Source organism: Podarcis cretensis (genome assembly GCF_951804945.1).
Source record: "Podarcis cretensis genome assembly, chromosome: 1".
Taxonomy (NCBI): Eukaryota; Metazoa; Chordata; class Lepidosauria; order Squamata; family Lacertidae; genus Podarcis; species Podarcis cretensis.
The window spans coordinates 11,205,048-11,226,622 of NC_137170.1; the positions used below are offsets into that span (position 1 = coordinate 11,205,048).

A 21,575-nucleotide genomic window follows, 5' to 3' on the forward strand; every position below is an offset into this window, starting at 1 on the left:
GGGGTCAGGGAAGGTGGAGGCAGCCCGGAAGCTGCATCTTAGAGCCCCTGCATACCATTATATGGGGACTTCTGTGCAGCTCCTGAAGCCAGCCAGAGCCAACTACTTCGGGCTGCTGAGACTGCAGCTGCTGCATTTCCTGGGGACATTGGATGAAATCCGGGGACATTCTGGGGATGGAATTGGTCCGGGGACTTATTTGCAAATCTGGGGACTGTCCCTGGGAAACGGGGACATCTGGTAACCCTACTTTAGACCCTTTGGGATGCTGAGATGTTTAATAGCTTCTGCCATTTTACAGATGTTGATGTCGTCAGTCCAGATGAGAAATCCATCATGACATATGTGGCTCAGTTTCTGCAGTATTTCAAAAGTCTACCTGTGGCTGAAGATGAGATGCAGGTATGGTGACCTGTTTTGTTTTTGGACCAAGCCTCATATGTTCCCTGTTTGCTTTGGAATACCAAGTCTTGAGTTATCTCTAAGCATCCGTATAGCAGGGGAAGCTGACCCCGGGTCTGATCTGTCCACCCCTCAAAACATTTTTTCCCCTGGTGCCCAAGGTTCTGCCAGTAAATGAATAAATAGTAGACCCAGTGCTGTGGTTACAGGAATCCCAACAACCTGAGAGGGTAGGAATTGCCCTCTTCCCGATCGATTGTCAGATTGATCATTTGATGAATGGAACAAGGAAAGGAACCCCCCCCCCCCTTCTCAGCTGATCTGCACAGATCAATGGAATGTGTGCTTGTGTGTCTGCCTGGGTATGCGTGCATGGGGAAATGTGTGGAGTGGCCACACCCCCATTGGTCACGCCCACTGCTGGCAACCTGGAGGGTTGGCTTAAGGGTGATGTAGCTCTTGGACGAAAAAAGAGCAGCCCGAATCTGGCAAGACTCACAGCATTCATAAAGGGAGAATCGGACCAGAAATTATTAAAAGAATGGGGATGCGCTAAAGACTATGAAAAAACATTGTTCTGGAGTAAGCATGTCAGTATGTAATAAATGGCGCTTTGCAGGGTTAAATAAAAAGAAAAATGATGTAAAAAGTATAAAGATAGAGGTAATTGCATTAGACACAACAATTTAGAAAGAGTAAAATTTTTGACGTCTTAGAACAAAGGAAGGAAGTCAATATGTGTATATGTATGTAATGACTAGGGGACGCGGGTGGCGCTGTGGGTAAAACCTCAGCGCCTAGGGCTTGCCGATCGCATGGTCGGCGGTTCGAATCCCCGCGGCGGGGTGAACTCCCATCTTTCGGTCCCAGCTCCTGCCCACCTAGCAGTTCAAAAGCACCCCTAAGTGCAAGTAGATAAATAGGTACCGCTTTATGGCGAGAAGGTAAACGGCATTTCCGTGTGCTGCATTGGTGCTGGCTCGCCAGAGCAGCTTCGTCACACTGGCCATATGACCCGGAAGTGTCTCCGGACAGCGCTGGCCCCCAGCCTCTTAAGTGAGATGGGCGCACAACCCTAGAGTCTGTCAAGACTGGCCCGTATGGGCAGGGGTACCTTTACCTTTACCTTTATCTTTATGTAATGACTAGATTAGAATGAAGATATGGTTTTATTTGTAGATGTGTGCTCTTTTTTCCCTTTCCTTTTTTGTGCTCTGTTTTTCTTTCTTGTTTGTATAGTTTTATTTCAATGTTTGTAATTTTTGTTGTAATTTTGCATTGAAAATAAAAAAGGGGGGGGGAGAGTAGCCCATAGCACAGATGGCTCTTGCAGATGTAATATTCCCTGACCCTTAACCTTGACCTGGGGATAAAAAGACGATATAAAAAACACAAAGTACATAATAAAAGCAAACGCAACCAATAACCCACCCACCCCTTCTACAAACACATTTAAAAGGATAGGTAAAGTAAAGGTAAAGGTACCCCTGCCCGTACGGGCCAGTCTTGACAGACTCTGGGGTTGTGCGCCCATCTCACTTAAGAGGCCAGGGGCCAGCGCTGTCCGGAGACACTTCCGGGTCACGTGGCCAGCGTGACATCGCTGCTCTGGCGAGCCAGAGCCGCACACGGAAACGCCGTTTACCTTCCCGCTGGTAAGCGGTCCCTATTTATCTACTTGCACCCGGAGGTGCTTTCGAACTGCTAGGTTGGCAGGCGCTGGGACCGAGCAGCGGGAGCGCACCCCGCCGCAGGGATTCAAACCGCCGACGTTTCGATCGGCAAGTCCTAGGCGCTGAGGCTTTAACCCACAGCGCCACCTGCGTCCCTTATTTAAAAGGATATAGGATGTTAATCAGTGCAATGCCTGGTTGAAAGGTAATGTTTCTGCCTGGCTCTCAAAGGTCTAAAATGAAGGTGTTAGTCGTGACTCTGGGGAGAGCCTTCCACGAACGGGGAGCCACAGGAAATCGTCGTTGTTTGAACTCATTTGTCTTTTATTTTTTATTTTATTTTTTACAAAAAAGTAACTCAAAGCGACTTACAAAAAACCAGCATGTGCATTAAAAGCAACCTAGAACTAAAGCAAAGCTAATAAACCTCTTCCAAAACACTGTTGGATTGCTGCATTTGTTTCCCTAGGTTTGCACTGAAGCAGTTTGCAAAGAGAAAGAGCCTTGGGAATATGTTTGACAAGGCGTCTTCTCTTGCAACAGTGCAAACTGCAATTCTCAGGAGGAGTGATAAAAAAAAAACAAAAATGGCAACTTTCTGTTCTGTTTCCCAGGGGAAAGTCAGCCAGACCTTGAGTTGGCTGAACGCTCAAGAGAAGAAGTTAGCAAGGTTGTTGACGGAGACAGAAAGTATGCCCTTCTCCGGGAAGTTCCAAGTAAGTAACATTGTAGACTTATACCTTCAGAGATAGTAGCAATTGCAAGGTAAATAACTGAAGGTTATTTTTTTGTGTCATTTGTAAAACAAACTTTCAGTGTTCCCTCTTTTGGGAACAGTCCCCCTCCCCCAAAAGGAAAAAAACAACAATGTGCCCATTCAGTTTTATAAAAGGGTTAAACTTCTGCATATCGGAATGTATAACACAATTTAGAAACCAGGAAACAAATTCAAAACACCGAGGGGAGAACCACAAACATATTGAACAAAACGATCAAACAGACAGACAAATATTGCAGCCTATCCATCATTCACAGCAGAGTCGGAAATCTCCAAGGGGCTTGTTAGTCGTGGGAAATATAAGCATCGCTTTATGCTAACAGGAGAAGAGTCCTGCTGAACCAGATAGTTCTCCACTTAGTCCAGCATCCTTTTCTCACAGCGGCCAAACAGATTCCCCTGGGAAGCAGGCAAGCAGGAGCTGTCCCACTCGTGCCCCCCATGTTCTGGTATCCAGAGGCATATTGCATCTCATTCTGGAGGTAGCACATTGGCACTGCGACTAGTTGCCGTTGATAAGAACATAAGAACACACCTCTTGCAGCCCTCACCCATGATTACACCCTAATAGCGTAAAAGGTTAAGGACCCCTGGATGGTTAAGTCCAGTCAAAGGTGACTATGGGGTTGCAGCACTCATCTCGCTTTCAAGCCGAGGGAGCCAGCATTTGTCCACAGACAGCTTTTCCGGGTCATGTGGCCAGCATGACTAAACCACTGCTGGCACAATGGAACACTGGCGGAAACCAGAGCACACAGAAATGCTGTTTATCTTCCCGCTGCAGCGGTACCTATTTATCTACTTGCACTGGTGTGCTTTCAAATTACTAGCTTGGCAAGAGCTGGGACAGAGCTCACTCCGTCACAGGGATTTGAACCACTGATTTTCTGATTGGCAAGCCTAAGAGTCTCTGTGATTTAGACCACAGCGCCTCCTGTGTATCACCCATGATTGCACTCCAATAGCATAAGATGAGCCTGCTGGATTCAGCCAAAAGCCCCTCTCTGTCCACACACTGGCCAAACAGATGTGTGTGGGAAGCCTGCAAGTTGGACATGAGAGCAGTGGCACTCTGCCAGCCTGTGATTCTTGGCAACTGGTATTCAGAAGCATTCTGCCTGTGGCAGGGTAGGTGGCATGGAATCTGGAGGTTCCATGAGCCACTGTAGGCATTGATAGCCTTTTGTGTTAATTTCTTGTGTCCCCTTTTTTCAAGCCATCTAGTGGCCATCATAGGAACATAGGAAACTGTGCCAGACCCCTGTTCCATCTAGCTTAGCGTTGTCTGCCTAGTATTGGAGCAGATCGGGAGGAGAAGGGAAACTGGTCCTAAACCTATGCTGGCTTGTGGGATATCTTTGGGAGAAGAAAAGGCTAAGGAGTACAAGAAAGCACACAAGTGGGACTTGAGCACAACAGAATGTCAGAGTCCGTATGCTTCTGAATGCAAATTGCTGGAACTCAAGAAGGGAGAGAGCTGGTTGGCTAGTGTGAGAACAGGATGCTGGACTAAGATGGGCCATTGACCTGGCCAAGCAGGGCTGTTCTTAAACTCTTGACTATTATCCACCCCATCGTTCTGCCCGGACACTGAGGTCCAGTGCTGAGGGCCTTCTGGTGGTTCCTTCACTGCGAGAAGCCAAGTTACAGGGAACCAGGCACAGGGCCTTCTCGGTAGTGGCGCCTGCCCTGTGGAACGCCCTCCCACCAGATGTCAAAGAGATAAACAACTACCAGACATTTAGAAGACATCTGAAGGCAGCCCTGTTTAGGGAAGTTTTTAATGTGTGACATTTTAATGTATTTTTAATCTTTGTTGGAAGCTGCGCAGAGTGGCTGGGGAAACCCAGCCAGATGGGCGGGGTACAAATAATAAATTACTATTACTATTACAGCTAATAGCTGTTGATAGATCTATCCTCTGTCTATTGATCTAATCCTGCTTTAAAAGTTTCTGAAGCGGAATTTCTTTTTTTTTTTTTTAATTATCCCTAGGAGATGTTATCATTTATGGAATCCTTTAACACAGAGAAAAAGGCCTTTCAGTCCCTCCTGACATCTAAAAGAAAAGCATCGGAGCTGAGCGGAGATTATCTAAAGATGAAAGATGCATGGGACAGCCTAACCTCTCAGGTCATTGGAAATATTTTTGAGGCAACTGCTGTTTATGCTGTCGATGGGAAAGTCTTTTGCTCATGTCTAGGAGGGTGGGATGGGCCAGGAAATGCTTCTTTGCACTTTCCAGGTGTGGTGCAAATAGGGCATCATAGAGATTGAGGGGACACTGTTACCTGTTGAGTCCGGAGGCTGAATGTGGCCCTCCAGGCCTTTCCATCTGGCCCTTGGGACTCTTCCCAGACCCCCCCCACACACACCTCTCACTGGCCCTGCTGCATGTGCTTCTCATGTCCTTTGGCTTAACTGGAATGTCTCCAATTGTGATGAGGTCCTTTGCTTGCCTGATGGGGAGACACATGTGCAGAAATCTCTTCCTTCTGCCTGGCCCACCCACTATTGCTTGTGGCCACACCTACCAGTAGCATGTACCCCATGGAAGGTTGTTCCTAAGGCAATGCAGCTCTCAGGTTCAAAGAAGTTCCCTGCCCCTAAGCTCGCCCAAGACTCCATGCAAGACGTTCAGACCTAGAAATCCCCAAGAGATGACTTTTCTGCTTCTCCACAATCTTCAGCAAGGGAAGAGCCCGCAGTCCCTCTTGGCAGTGGGTTCCATTGCTGAAATCCCTCTTACCATCAAGGCGGTTCTTCCTAGTGTTCAACCAAAATCTGTCCACCTGTAACTTAGAGCCCAAGGGATGCAGTTCTGCCCTCTGTGGCAACAGAGGACATACATTTACCCTCTTATGTGTGACAGCCCTTCAGGGATTTGAAGACTGTTCTCTCTCCTTCCCAGGCTTCTCACTTCCAAGCCAAAAACACTCAGTCCCTTCAGCCTTTCGTTTTAGGACTCAGCCAGTCAGACTGGGCATCTACCACCATGCCAATACTGGTAGATTTTTGGGTTATATATATCAGGCCAGCAGGTGACCCTAGGTCAAGGTAAAGGGACCCCTGACCGTTAAGTCCAGTTGCGAACGACTCTGGGTTGCTGCGCTCATCTCACTTTACTGGCCGAGGGAGCCGGCATTTGTCCGCAGACAGTTTTTCCGGGTCATATGGCCAGCATGACTAAGCCGCTTCTGGCAAAACCAGAGCAGCACACGGAAACGCCGTTTACCTTCCCTCTGGAAGGTACTTGCACTTTGATGTGCTTTCGAACTGCTAGGTTGGCAGGAGCAGGGACCGAGCAATGGGAGCTCACCCCGTCGCGGGGATTCAAACTGCTGACCTTTTGATCGGCAAGCCCTAGGCTCTGTGGTTTAACCCACAGTGCCACCCGTGTCCCTAAAAGGGGGGTTAGACAAGATTAATGGTTTAACCCACAGCGCCACCAGCAGGTGATCCTAATGGTTCCCAAATGCTTCCCGTCCCCCTAAATTTGAGTGGTTGCCCCTTCCAAAAATTGTTTCAGCAGTAAAACTGACATATTCTGGGTTCTGCAGGATTGTCTGCATCTCACACATTTTGTAAGCATGACGACACTTGAGCCTTCCTAGATGTTTCTACCTGTGCACTGTGTGGATGGATCAGACCCACCTGGTCTAATAGCCTAGTTTGTTTGTTAACTTGAACTTGTGTGTGTGTGTGTGTGTGTGTGTGTGTGTGTGAAACAAATACAGAACCTCTTGTGTACACCTGTGTCTTGCCTTCCTAGATGAACGAATGGAAAGCCCAGCTGGACGGTTTATTGCCTCCACCTCTAGATGCAATCGAGTCCTGGTTGCAAGAGGTGGAACGCCAGCTGGCGGAAGATCTACCGGATTCTCAAGACCACTGTGAAGCCATGGCTGCCCTAGAAGGAAAAATGAGGTCCACCCAGGTTGGTTAGAGAAAACAAAACAGGATTTTTTAAAAGACCATCTGCTCATGTAGAAAATATTAAAAAATAAATTTAAAGAACCGCAGAAAGAGGGGGAAGGAAGTCGAATTTTGAAATATTAAAATGCTTGTAAAATTGTTGAAATGTATAAAATTGAAAAAAAAAATGCTCAGCTTTGCTACACAAACACAGGTACAGAGGTAGTACTGGTTTGCACCTTCCATGATTCTGCAGCTACAGTGTGGTTTGCCATTGCCATGTTCCAAAGTTGTTGCTTTTTAATGGATTTCTGCTTGTAAAGTGTGAGCGTTACCATGCCTTTTCCATGCCTTATACCTGGGTTTCCCAAACTTAGGTCTCCACCTGTTTTTGGACTACAACTCCCATTATCCCTAGCTAGCAGGACCAGTGGTCAGGGATGATGGGAACTGATTGTTGGGATGGGAACTCCAAAAACAGGTGGAGACCCAAGTCTGGGAAACACTGGTCTACACCAAGGGTAGGGAATCCAGTGTCAAACTAACTCTGGGAAGAGCTGGCTGCAGCACATGGCTGTTTTCCCCTGTGATGGTGTGAAATATGTGAATGGAGCCATGCTTCTTCTTTCAGAGCCTGATGGACCATTTCAAAGAACACTTGGAGATGCTGCAGTCCTTTGAGAACAGAGATGAGGCAGGCATGTTGCTGGTGCCGCCCCAGAAACTGGAAGAGATGAGAAGAAGGTTTGTCACTGTCAGATTCCTCTTTTCAGCATTCAGCTGAAGAGCCAGTGTGCCATGTAGTGGTTACAGTGTCGGACTAGGACTTGGGTTCAAATCCTCCCTCCTCCATGAAGCCCATTGGGTGACCTTGGGCCAGTCACTTTCTCTCGGCCTCTACTGGCTCACAGGGTTGTTAGTTTGGGGGAGAGAGAAGCATGTATGCCCCCTTTCCTTGGAGGAAAGATGGAGTTATAAATGTACTCTAGCCAAACCAGTGGTGTCTCTCCAGGATTTCAGATAGGAAACAATTCCCAGCCTTGTCCGGAGATGCCAGGGATCTGGGGCCTTCCTCATTAGTTTAGAGAAAAGGCAAGTAAGAGGTGACATTGTCACTGTGCTTTGTCCCCACGGCTGGAGGCAGTCATGCTACTGAATTTCAGTTGCTGGAAACCACAGGAGGGGAAAGGGCTCTTGTTCTTGAGAATCTCTTGCAGGCGTCTGGTTGGCCACTGTGAGGATAGGACTCTGGACTAGGTGGGCCATTGGCCTGATCCAGCTGCCTCTTCTTACATTCTTATGCAAGGCAGGAGATCTACCATGGGGTAGCCCCATAACGTCCGCATTTCACTTTTCTGCGGCCAACATAACTGTTCCCCAGCCTCACAGATAAATGCAGAACAGCTTTAAAAGGTAAAGGGACCCCTGACCATTAGGTCCAGTCATGACCGACTCTGGGGTTGCGGCGCTCATCTCGCTTTACTGGCCGAGGGAGCCGGTGTACAGCTTCCGGGTCACGTGGCCAGCATGACTAAGCCGCTTCTGGCAAATCAGAGCAGCGCACGGAAACGCAGTTTACCTTCCCGCCGGAGTGGCACCTATTTATCTACTTGCGCTTTGATGTGCTTTCGAACTGCTAGGTTGGCAGGAGCAGGGACCGAGCAACAGGAGCTCACCCTGTCGCGGGGATTCGAAACGCTGACCTTCTGATTGGCAAGCCCGAGGCTCTGTAGTTATCCACCCGTTAATATAATTGGCATTCCTATCAGTGTTAGAAACTGGGATGGAAAAGCTAGGAGCCAAATGGCTTCAGGGACCTGGGTTGTGGGCGCCATAACAGAATGTCTAGTCGCCACTGCTGGGGGGTCAGCAACACTTCTTACTTATTATTTTGATAAGCATGAATGAATACGCAATTCACATAAATGGCACATTGTTAATATCACATTCTTAGCAGAAATTGTTAATGCATGTTTAATTTGTTGCTGACAATGAAAATATTGGTGCCATACTTCAGTTTTCAAAACATTTGACTCTTTTTTGTTAAGCTCCTTAGCAATCTATCCTTAACAAATAGTTTGAGGTTTCAAAGTACAAACATTTCAGTAATCCTTGAGTGTCGGCCAGGCACAAAAAAATGGCACCCAGACTTTTGGAGGTGCTCACAAATGGAGCATCTCTTGCATGGTGCCAGTCGCATTTGCCATTTTTGCCTTCTTTCTTAATCAGGATGTTGGGTTTCCTTTCAGGTTCAGCAGCATCCAGCTTGCAGATTTCAGCAATCTTGTGGAGTACCACCAATTGTTCTGCTCGGCTATCTTGAAGGAACTGGTATCTAAGCTTAACATCTGGCACATCAAGCATGGGACCAAGGAGAATGTGGAGTCGCTGCTGTCAGATTGGAATGTAAGCATCATAAGCTGTTTCCATTTGCTGGCTGGCTAGTTTTGTAGAACAGCAGCCAAGAGATTGTGGCACGAATCAGGATGTCCTCCCTTTCAAAAACGCTAAGCCTCAGTCCTTCCCTGCCTTCATCTGCAAAATGGGGCTAAGAAGTGCTCTGTGCCCATTGAATAGTGCAGCTGCCCAGCTTTTTGGTGTGAAGCCACAGTTGTCGAATTCAGCAGCTTTCAGGCTGGAATAAAAACGGTACATTTATTTATTTGACAAAATGTGTAGCCTGCTTAATAAAACAAATAAACCTCTAAATGGTGTACAGAAAGTGTGTGTGTATGAAAGCACCACTTAAATTAACAAAGTTTGAAAGCAGTAGACATAATAAAAATTATTCAAATACAGATAAATCAACAGAATTTAAGAACAAGTATACATAACAAAATTTTGTGTCTGGGTATGGCTGCCTAAACAAAAAAGTTTTTTTGCAGGCATCGTTATGGTCTGGGCATCCAGCAGATGTCACTGCAAAACTGCAATTTGTTATCAGAAGGCTGGTTGCGGGGGAAACAACCATATTCCCTCCTCCAAGAAGGAAGTCTAGGCAATTTTTTGCAAGGTTTAAACCCTGACAGCAATTTGATGTGCCAAAGCATTTATTGAGGGGTGATGTGGGGTGCTCTCTCCTCAGCACCTTGTATCAAACCATTGGTGACACCTGCCAGAGTTTTGAATGGATTTGTCCTATTTGTTCAGAAGGGTATAAAAGCTTTCTAGAATTGCAGCCATGGTTTGAATTCAAAAAGTACCAAATTGAAGCTGTGGCTGCAGAGAGGGAATCATGAGAGCCTTAAAGGGGCACTAAATTCAAGTTGCAGCTGCAAAGGAAGAATCCAATTCACCCTCTGAAGCTGTGGCTTGAAGTTTCTCTGTACCTGACATCATCAGATGCCCTGATATCATAAAACATCATGTGATTTGGCAGGTGGGCTGGCTGCTTTCAGATCTGCTGCCCTGGCCCAAAGTGGCCCTCCTCTCTGATTTAAAATATTTTTTTAAAAAATAAAAAAATTCCTTCCAGTAGCACCTTAGAGACCAACAAAGGTTGTTATTGGTATGAGCTTTCGTGTGCCTGCACACTTCTTCAGATACACTGAAATAGAAGTCACCAGACCCTTATATATAGTGAGAGGGTGGGGAGGGTTATTATTCAGAAGGGTGGTGGGAATGGGTGATTGGCTGATAGGTGTGGTAAACCTGTTGATGACTGTTAATGATTGCAATTGGTCTTACAGGAAAAAGCAAGGGGTGAGATGGCTAAAAATAGCTTTATCATATATAATGAGATAAGAATCCAATGTCTCTGTTCAGACCAGGTTTCTCCATGGATTTAAGTTTGGTAATAAGTTGCAATTCAGCAACTTCTCTTTCCAGCCTATTTCTGAAATTCTTTCGTAATAAGACAGCTACTTATCACCCATTCCCACCACCCTTCTGAGTGGTACCTCTGGTTACGTACTTAATTCGTTCCGGGGGTCCGTTCTTAACCTGAGGAACCACTTTAGCTAATGGGGCCTCCTGCTGCCACTGCGCCGCCACTGCACGATTTCTGTTCTCATCCTGAAGCAAAGTTCTTAACTCGAGGTAATATTTCTGGGTTAGCGGAGTGTGTAACCTGAAGCGTATGTAACCTGAAGCGTATGTAACCTGAAGCGTATGTAACCCGAGGTGTATCTGAAGAAGTGTGCATGCACACGAAAGCTCATACCAATAACCACACAAAAGCTCATGCCAATAACCACACGAAAGCTCATGCCAATAACAAACTTAGTTGGTCTCTAAGGTGCTACTGGAAGGATATTTTTTATTTTGTTTCAACTACGGCAGACCAACACAGCTACTTACCTGTAACTAAAATATTTTTACACTTCCTTTTACCTACTTACCTACCTACCTACCTGAAGCAGGGGTAGAGAACTTCAGGCCTGGGGGCCAAACATGCCCACTTAGGCCTTGCTGTCGGAACCCCTCAAAATTGCATTCCAGAGACCTTCCTTACACCCAAGAATTTTTGCCTAGCTGAAATCTGTTCCTGGATTCTGATAATGCCTGTTGCTCATTTTGAGGGAGGATAAGGGAGGGGCGAGCGAGTCTGTGTGTGTCAAAACTTGTCTCCCGCAGAAAGGTAAAATTTACATGGTCTGCTGCAGGTACTTTGGGCTTTGGCCACAGCCATCACTGGCACAATGGGCCTCAGGAGATTGTCCGGAAGGGAATGCGGTGCTTGGGCTGAGGAAAGGGTTCTCACCTCTGCTTCAGAGCTTTAGAAACAGCCGCAGTCTCACAAAGAATGAAGTGACCGCTGCTATCAGTGGTCAGCAGAATCCTGGGAAAACAAGTTTTGTTTTGTTTTTAGCAAGCGTTGAAAGCACATAACTGTTTATATATCAGTCACTGTACCTTTTAGGCAGGAAGCCCGCATGACTGACATGTCTGAGGTGGGATGTAAATACCACAATCCGTCACAATGATAAGACTCAACCTGACCGTTGTAATGCATAAAATAGGTGATATGATAGAGAAGAGCGAGGGGATGCCAAACCAATACGAAAATATTTTTGTTTCTAGTTGAATTTTCCTTCCAACTAGGAACCAAAATATTTCATTATTCTCTTATTTTATTTCACTGATTGCCATCGTGGCATATGTACAAATGCAGCAGTATCTGTAAAATGTATAACAATCCATGTAATAATAATCAACAAACAAAGGTGACAATTAACAGCCAATCCTCCAAACTCTCCCTCTGCATTGAAAAAGCAATTATCCAAAGAAGATGCAGCACAAAATAATTGAGCCAGTAAGGTGCGCTTCAATAATTTTTTAAAAAAGAGATAAAATAATGGTTTGTTTATTTTTAAAATCTCAAACTCGATCATCTCCAAATCTCTGTACCAGAAAGCATTTTTCAAATTAATCCATCTTTTTGCTTATTTTTTGTTTGTTTGTGTGGGCAGGGTTTTATTGAAGAAAAAGGATTTCTTAGTCAACTGGAAACCACATTTCGAGTATGCAAAGAGAAACAGAACAAGATCATGCCCACTTCTAATCTGGGTAAGACCTCAAAAGCGTAAATACGCTTCTATCTAGACTCCTATCATCTTGGATTGTTGAAATCTTAGGCCTAGTATTCACTGAGCAGATCCTGGCTTTGGCAAGTTGCTCTCTTCCATTTTTAGTTCTCTCATCTGTAAAAAGGGCATAATGGTGACTCACATTGTGTCATTTTGTGATAATGAACCAGGGTCAGAACCAGTCTCGATGGTTAAAATCATCAATAACTAAAAAATAAAGCACAAGTTCCTTCTACATGTCTGGATAAGCTTGCCTGAAAAAAAAAAAGCAAGAAATTCTCGAAAAAAGCACACCAAAGGCCCCTGCCTGCTGTCAATAGGCAGGCAGTTCCAAAGTTCCAAAAATCGATTTTGGAACAAATATTATGCAGCAGTTATTATGTGCCAGTTCTGCAGATTGAAGCAGTCGAGTTGGCGTATCTGGGCAAAAGCAGTCCTGCAAGTACTGTAGCAATAGGTAATGACAGCATCGTTATTTAACATTATAGGAGCCGATCCCGAAGATGCAAGTAAATTATTTAAGATGGTAGAATCTCAGGTTTCCAGATGCAACGAGTACATTGACAACGTGAACGCAACCTTGCGGAAGATTTTGTTGTCCTGGGACACCTATACGGAGAACATCCACTTGCTGCAGGCTTGGCTGGAAGACACGCGGAAAAAGCACCCTCCGAATGTATGTTTGCATTTCTTCCTGACTCTTACGGTCGATTGGTTGGGGAAGTATTGTGAGCGCCAGATGTGACGGACAGCCAACTCAACGTTTGGTTCAAAGGCTCACATGTATACACAAAAATTGCCTTCTGAGCTGTAGGTGGGAAATGTGCTTAAGTCCAACCCTATGGGAGCCGCTCCAAGGTTAGCCAGCTGCATTCTATAAGGTAGCTGGTAAGGCTCACAGGGACGTGGGTGGCACTGTGGCTTAAACCACAGAGGCTAGGGCTTGCCGATCAAAAGATCGGCGGTTCGAATCCCCGCAACAGGGTGAGCTCCCATTGCTCGGTCCCTGCTCCTGCCAACCTAGCAGTTCAAAAGCACGTCAAAGTGCAAGTACAGTGTTGCCTCGCAAGACGAAAAGAATCCATTCCGCGATTCTCTTCGTCTAGCGGTTTTTTCGTCTTGCGAAGCAAGCCCATTGATGGATTAGCGGATTAGCGCTATTAGCGGTTTAGCGGCTTTTAGCGGCTTAGTGGATAAGCGGATAAGCGGCTTAGTGGCTTAGAAAAAGGGGGGGGGAGGGAAAAAACCCCGCAGGAACTCGCAAGACATTTTCGTCTTGCAAAGCAAGCCCATAGGAAATTCATTTTGCGAAACACCTCCAAAACGGAAAACTCTTTCGTCTAGCGAGTTTTCCGTCTTGTGAGGCATTCGTCTTGCGGGGCACCACTGTAGATAAATAGGTACCGCTCCGGCGGGAAGGTAAACGGCGTTTCTATGTGCTTCTCTGGTTCGCCAGAAGCAGTTTAGTCATGCTGGCCACATGACCCGGAAGCTGTACGCCTCCCTCGGCTCCCTCGGCCAATAAAGCGAGATGAGCGCCGCAACCCCAGAGTCGGTCACAACTGGACCTAATGGTCAGGGGTCCCATTACCTTTACTAAGGGGAAGGGTCAGAGGTCGGAGGAAATCTGGAAGCCACAAGTAGACCTGGCCCCAAAGTAGCTTTCAAGCTCTCTGCCTTTCTTCCCAGGCAAGTCCTGTTTGGTGAACCCTTCAAGGTTCTTCTTCTTCTTCTTTGGCGATCACTTGTAGTCGAGTAAGATTGTCTTCCATAAACATGGTTTTAACAGTGAGTCCGTAAGTGACTATGGAGGCCAATTCTGGATCCACACGTCCTTCCACAGTGGGGACATAGGTTTCCGGGCGGGAGTTGATCATGGTGAGGGCACCATTGGCAGGTGGGAGCAGTGGGTATGCTCCTGAGAGATCTCGCGGGCAGTTGGATTGACTTGTGAGTTTTTGCGAAACCATCTCCGCCACTCCCAAAGCTACCATGCTGAGCAAGACTTGCCCAGGGAAGGCACATGTTTGTGGAAAGGCGGAAGAGAGGAAGAGAGAGAGAGTGTGTGGTTGAAATCGTCCACGACAAATGCGTGTGAGATGTGGGCTTACTGTCTTGCGTTGTGTTGTGTTGTGTACTAGGTTCCCACAGAAGTGTTGGCTGCCTGGAACTCCCGGCACGGATCTGTCAATGAAGCAGGGAACTTTTTGATCGAATCCTGCAACGAGGAAGTGGGTTCAGCTGTTTCCAGTGAGCTGAAGAAACTGAACAGAAAATGGGCAAAGCTTATAAAGAAAACACAGTTTGTGAGTTGTCGCAGATATTTTTAAAAAGCCTTGTGGAGTTGCTGTTAGCTTTATGGTATTGTTAAGTGTAAAAATGCAACATGGAATATTGTTTCAGGCTAACAGATTTATTGTAACATAGGTTTTCATGGACTGGAGCACACTTTCTCAGATGCACGAGGTGCTAATCCTCAGCAGGTCTTTTTTTGTAAATTAGTAAAGAATGAGGCCAAAAGGCCTTGATGTGCACAGAGTTACAGTTTATCTGTGGCAGTCCCAGGAAAGGTCCAAACACATACAAGATTAGAACAGTGAACGTTCTTAATATGATACTTCTTTTTAAGGCAGCCATGGGGATCCTTTTGCCCTCCAGATGTTTTGCTGAACTACAACTCCCATCACCCCTGGCCATTGGCCACACTTGTTAGGGCTGATGAGAGTTGTAGTTCATCAATATCTGGCGGTTTAGAGGTTCCCCACTCCTCCCTTGCTATACTAATTTGACACCAGTATTGGAGAGAAAACCATTGTCTCCATTAAGACCTAAACAAATAAAACAGAATCAAATGTTCTGATAAATTTTAGGGTGAGACTCAACCTAGGATTTTAATTTTTATCAGAATTAGTGATAACACCAGTCATTAATTGGTGTTTGGTAGAAATTGAATAATTGGGGGGTTATAACAAATGACGTTTGATGTCCCTAGGAGATGAGATTGCTGGGAGTGCAAGAGGAAGAAGAGATGAAACTGGCAGCTGGCAGTAATGGAAAAATGGATTCTCCCACAACAGCAGAACCAGAGGACCCTGCAGTGGACAGCTCAGAGGAGGTTCTTAAGAGCCCTTGTTTTTCCAGTTCGGTGGTTCAAAAGTCTATGAATGTGCAGTGGCTGTGCACAACGGGAGCGGGAGAGTGGGGTCCCCTCCATCTTCTGGGCAGACCAGTCCTGTTTTTGGGCCCCACGGATACGTTTGCATTGATGCTGCAGTGGCAGATGAGTTTAGGCTTGACCTCTGAAGTTGCTGGTGGCTCCAAGTCATGATTTCTAAACACACCTTTCAAGTTCTTAGGTGTTATGCCAGTCACTAGAGCACATGAGAAGTACTGTTGCGCTCATGTGCTCTTTGTGGGTTCTCCGTAGGGATTTGGTTGGGTACTATGCCAGCAAATCGGTGAGTATGATGGTCCCTTGGTCTGAACCAGCAGGGCAGTTCTTATGCTCTTATGATAATGTGGTTCAGGCCTAAACACATTCAAGTTTCTAGGCCCATTGCGAACCTATGGCCAGTCCATGGATTCCACTAAACCCAGTTTCAGGAGAGGTTCATCACATCAGTGAGACAGGGGTGTGTGATCCTGAATCCAGGCTACGCATAGCCTCTACAGTGGTGCCTCGCAAGACGAAAAGAATCCATTCCGCGAGTCTCTTCGTCTTGCGGTTTTTTCGTCTTGCGAAGCAACCCTATTAGCGGATTAGCGCTATTAGCGGCTTAGCGGCTATTAAAGGCTTAGCGGCTAAGCGGCTATTAGCGGCTTAGCGGCTTAGAAAAAGGGGGGGGAGCGAAAAGAATCGCAAGACTCGCAAGATGTTTTCGTCTTGCGAAGCAAGCCCATAGGGAAATTCGTCTTGCGAAGCGCCTCAAAAAACGGAAAACCCTTTCGTCTAGCGGGTTTCGTCTAGCGGGTTTTTCGTCTTGCGAGGCATTCGTCTTGCGGGGCACCACTGTATATGCATCTGAACTCAGCCAGCCTTTTTACAGGATGCCTGCCCTGTATCCCAATCTATTTTCTTTTTGAAGTGGGTTTGAACCCTTGCAGAGATCACATCAACAGAAGAAGCTTTTGGGCCTTGGCTGTTGAGGGAGTGAGCAAATCATCCTGCCTTAACTTATCTGGAAAGACAGTTTCCTCAAAAAAACATTTTTTACTGGAAAATGTGAATAAAAGTTCTTGTTTTCCTCTTTTCCCGCCTTTTTTTTAATTTCCTAGATTCTTGATGCTGGTTCACTATCTCCGGACGAGTCTTTATCAGAAGAAGAGGCTAAGCTAAATTTTGAAGATGCTCACAAGGAGCTTGAAGCATCTATTTTAAAAGCTATGCAAATCCTTGGCCAAAAGAGCAGGCCCGAGGGACCAGTTTTGAAACATGAGGTGAGGCAAACCGTTACTGATTACTGCATAATTCATCCTGTGTTTAGGGATGGATGGAGATGGATCCTTTTTATAAGTCTGTTGTATTCTGTTTCCACATGAATGCATCCGTTGAAAAAAAAAATCTGTACAAAATGCTGTATTTAAATATGTATTTTATCTCAACGTACGCATTTCTAAAAGCATTTTGTTCCAAAATACACATTATTAAAATGCATTTTGGCATGTATCACAAAATTTGGAGAAGGGCAAAATCTGAAAGCGTAATTGCGTTCTGATCCATATCTTAGTCCGGGAGGTGTGAATTTGGTTGGTCCAATTAAAAATACAGGCCAGGCAAAATTCTTCTCTAACCCTAGTTGTAGTAGTGATGGCCTTGTTGTCTCAAGTGGTAAACAAGGTAGGGCAAAACCTCCTTAAATGAGTGGGCCTTGGTGAACTATTGCCTCCCCCAATGCTCTGGGTCCATGCTAAGTTGAGGGCTCTGTGGAAGCGAAATTAAAATGGCGCCTTCCATGTTAGAGAACTGTAGTAGGAGTTCATTGCCTGAATATGCTCTTTGGTGATGTTGGGCCTGAGGAACAGGCCACAAACAGTGTTGCTGAGTAAGATTGGGCTCTTTGTCCCCCAGCGATGGGCTCAATGAACTCCTTCAAAATCGGTTCCTTTGCCATTCAATCCCAGCACAGCTCTGTATAGCTCTGTAATACTGCCAGCTTGGAAAGGGCCCCCTTCAAGAGGCCAGGCTACCAGTCCCACCATCCCTGACCATTGGCTATCCAGACGGACTGACAGGTGTTATAGAGCATACCACTTTGTCTCCCCCCGGCATGGCACTCATCTATTTTTAGACAGGTAGTGTGTTTTTATTATTATTCTATATCCCCCTGCCTTCCCCTTCTTGCAGGAAGCTTTTAGCATCTTGGATACCAACATCCTCCGCAAGTTTTTGAGAGCAGCAGAACAATTGAAAGACATTTTGCCCGCTTGTGAAAAGGCAGCGGTGGAGGAAAAGAGCAAAGACGTCCGCGAGAGATGGGAGGTGAGAAAATGTACCTGGGAGACCAAGAGTCCTTTTAATCACAGAGAAGCCACTTGGGGATATTTTTTTGTTAGGTGTGATGCTCTAAAGGCCTTTTTGATGGAGCTGGTATGATGTGGGAGCTAGTTATCAGCTTGGTCCAGGGAGACCCGGGTTCAAGATTGAGGCTGATTATAAACCTCACAGGATGGCCACGGGTGTCGTTGTGTGGACCTCGTAGGCCTGGTCCCACTCTGTCCTCCATGCACTGGCTAAATGTGCACTGGACTTTTCTGAGTCTTTGTATTCTCAGTCCTATCTGTCCTCTAGGACTGAGAGATTAGAGAGCCAGTCTGGTGATTAAACTGTTGGACCTGGGAGACCAGGGTTCAGTCCCCCACTTGGCCAGGAAGCTCACTGGGTGACCTTTAGGCCTCTCAGCCTAAACTACCTCACAGAGATTAAGTGAGTAGGGGGGAAACCATGCATGCCAGTGTGGTGTAGTGGTTAAGAGCAATAGACTCGTAATCTGGTGAACTGGGTTCGCTTCCCTGCTCCTCCACATACAGCTGCTGTTGATTTTGCAGTGTCCCAAGCACAGCGGAATGATGAGGAGTACGTGCCACATACTCTATATTACTTTATTTACACTTCAAAGCTGGTAGATTACAGAAAAACATCTTGCCTCTGCCGGAGCAGAGAAAGCATCCTCTCTCCTCTAAAGCACGGAGAGAACTCTGTGTGAACAGTGAAAAACAGGAAACCAGTGTACGTCACATCCAGTCTCCTTTCCCGTGAGAAACTCCAACAGCAATTGACTGTGGAATGTAAACACCTGTCTCGTGACAAGCACTTTCGCTGCACAGTGAAGAGAGCAGAAACCAACAGCTGCTGGGTGACCTTGGGCCAGTCACACTTCTCTGAAGTCTCTCAGCCCCACTCACCTCACAGAGTGTTTGTTGTGGGGGAGGAAGGGAAAGGAGAATGTTAGCCGCTTTGAGACTCCTTAAAGGGAGTGAAAGGCGGGATATCAAATCCAAACTCCTCTTCTTCTTCTTCTTCTTCTTCTTGATCTCCTTAGGGGAGGAAAACTGGGATATAAAAACAATAAATTGATTTCCCTGGAAGATGGTTAGGGTAGATCCTGTCTTGTCTCCACCATATCCTCTCCGAAATACCCCTCTTCACCTGCTTGTTTTGTTTGTTACCGTCATTTCTGAACATGTATTCCATATTCTGCAGGCAGTTCGCTGTGAAATCGTATCCTATGTTGAATTAAAAATGGAAATCGAACGAGGGAAGCTGAACAATGCCTTTTCAAAACTCAATAAGCAAATAAATAAAGAAAAGAAGCTGCTCAGTGCGGGAAAGACGAAGGGGCTCATTGCAGAACATGAGGTATTGCATAAAACCAATACAGTTGTACCTTGGATCTCAAACACCTTGGCTCCCAAACAAATCAGCTCCTGAACGGTCAAAACCTGGAATGAGTGTTCCGGTTTTCGAACGATTTTTGGAAGCCAAACGTCCGATGGGGCTTCCGATTGGCTGCAGGAGCTTCCTGCACCCAGTCAGAAGGCACACTTTGGTTTTCAGATGTTTTGGAAGTCAAACAGACTTCCGGAATGGATTCCGTTCGACTTCCAAGGTACGACTGTATTCTTCTCTCTTTGATTCTCAGGATATGGGTTACCTTAAGAAACTGTTGCAGGCAGTTTTGTTTTGTTTTGTTTTAGTACTTATAGCCCTCCCTTTTCTGAATGGTCCCAGGGTGGGTTACAGAAATGTCACCATCAGAACAAGTCACAGAATCATGAAACGAAACCGCAAAACAGCTTAGGGGAAAGTGACAGAGGCAAGTTGCAGCAGTGTGTATTAATGCAGGGAGAGGGTAGGCACCCACCCAATCAAAAGTCTTGAGTAAAGAAGTGTGTCTTGACAAATCATCGAAAAGTGTGATTTTTGTATTCCTCTATCTGTTTAGGCGATATTTTCTCAGCAAGGTGTCCTGGGCGAGCTACACACTTCCTTGCAAGCCCTGAAAACCATGAGCAAGAACATGACGGAGGAAGAAAAGCAGGCTGAGAAAAAGACCTCGGTTGTAGAATATGAGCGGAAGAAGGAAGAGCTTCAGAGGCAAGCTTTGGCTGTTTACAGCGAGCTGTTGTCTATGGCAGCCGATAGCCATTCATCCAAGAGAGGGTGGGTATCTTTTTTTCTTTTTTCAAATTTTCTTATTGATTTTCCAGAATTTTTAAACATACATACATACATACATACATACATACATACATACATCTTAACAGTACTTAATCCAATCTTAGTAACATTGTTAAGTGACTTCCTCAAATCCCCCTAGCCGAATTTCAGTGTATTTCATTGTAACACTTTTCCAAAACCAATTTTCTCATAAAATTAACTTAATCACTTAACAACTTTCAACCTTTTCATTTTAACTTTAAAGATATTATTCTCTAACATCACATATTTAAATCCTAGGCCTATCTGGTATTTGCGAGTTTTTTCCAATTAAGTTATCTTAGCATATTTAGCTAAATAGTCTTTGAATTTCATCCATTCCTCCACTGTTGGGACTTCTTGTGTTTTCCAATTCTTAGCTAACAAAATTCTAGCTGCAGTTGTGGCATACTAGAGAGGGTGGGTATTGCCAATGGACACTTTGGTACTGCTTCATGGGGGCTTCCCAGATGATTGTGTTCAGTCGCAAACACATAACAGGTGATCCACAGAAGGCAGGTCCTTCTTCGCTTTTGTATGCATTATCCTTCATGACGCCAGGGTCCAGCAGCAGTCAAGACCCGGGGTGGGTCAGAGGCTGCAGACTTTCCAGCAAAGGAGCTAGACCAGCCGAGGCCAAGGAATGCAAGTCCGGATCCTCAGGGCACCTTATGCTGAGCCCCAGGAACCAAATACCCCCACCAGGAGCTCACCAAGGAATGGAGGAGGAGTGCTGATCTGGAGATGAGTGGGTTGGCCTTTCAAGAATCTATAGAGTTAGTCACAAGAGGGTGGAGCCTGAAAGAGAAAGAGGTTGGGAGCAGGAGCTTAAGAAGTCTGCTTCCACTCTTCATTGCAGCAAGTTGCTCATTTGGAGCAGGGTGGCGCTGTGGGTAAAACCTCAGTGCCTAGGACTTGCTGATCATAAGGTCGGTGGTTCGAATCCCTGCGGCGGGGTGAGCTCCCGTCGTTCGGTCCCAGCTCCTGCCCACCTAGCAGTTCGAAAGCACCCCTAAGTGCAAGTAGATAAATAGGTACCGCTTTATAGCGGGAAGGTAAACGGCGTTTCCGTGTGCAGCGCTGGTGTTGGCTCGCCAGAGCAGCTTCGTCACACTGGCCACATGACCCGAAAGTGTCTTCAGACAGCGCTGGCTCCTGGCCTCTTAAGTGAGATGAGCGCGCAACCCTAGAGTCGGACACGACTGGCCCGTACGGGCAGGGGTACTTTTAACTTTACCTTTAAGGTCCTGTAACTTCTGACCCATCTTATTCCCCGCAAAACCAACAACAGCTGTTGGGTGGAAGAACCACAGAACTGTCTGCCAGATGTAATTTGGCGGTGGAAGTAAATCTTTTTGGGTGTACGAACAAGTATGTCAAATTTTAGTTTGCAGGTGGGTGCAGGGAATTATACCTTGGGTGCAGGACTTTGGGAAACTCCACATTCCATTTTCAGTGATCGTGCGTGTGGACCGTATTATATATCAAATATTTTATTCTTAGCACCCTATACTCAAAGCAAATTTTCTGCTCTTTGGGCAACTGTGCTTTTCATGTAGCTGTGTTTTTATACATTGATTTAA

General features: G+C 45.9%; 1 protein-coding gene across 6 annotated transcripts in view; it reads left to right on the forward strand.

The window, feature by feature from the left end:
- SYNE2 (spectrin repeat containing nuclear envelope protein 2) overlaps positions 1–21,575 on the forward strand; it is a 269,050-nt gene that overhangs the window by 49,218 nt on the left and 198,257 nt on the right. For all 6 annotated transcript variants that reach the window (XM_079978462.1, XM_079978464.1, XM_079978461.1 and 3 more), the window contains exons 9-22: positions 302–402; positions 2,690–2,791; positions 4,849–4,986; positions 6,626–6,790; positions 7,400–7,512; positions 9,018–9,174; positions 12,180–12,276; positions 12,785–12,972; positions 14,438–14,602; positions 15,289–15,411; positions 16,572–16,733; positions 17,641–17,775; positions 18,997–19,152; positions 19,739–19,956. In XM_079978462.1, the coding sequence (XP_079834588.1) occupies positions 302–402; positions 2,690–2,791; positions 4,849–4,986; positions 6,626–6,790; positions 7,400–7,512; positions 9,018–9,174; positions 12,180–12,276; positions 12,785–12,972; positions 14,438–14,602; positions 15,289–15,411; positions 16,572–16,733; positions 17,641–17,775; positions 18,997–19,152; positions 19,739–19,956 (2,020 nt within the window). The remainder of the gene's footprint in view (positions 1–301; positions 403–2,689; positions 2,792–4,848; positions 4,987–6,625; positions 6,791–7,399; positions 7,513–9,017; positions 9,175–12,179; positions 12,277–12,784; positions 12,973–14,437; positions 14,603–15,288; positions 15,412–16,571; positions 16,734–17,640; positions 17,776–18,996; positions 19,153–19,738; positions 19,957–21,575) is intronic.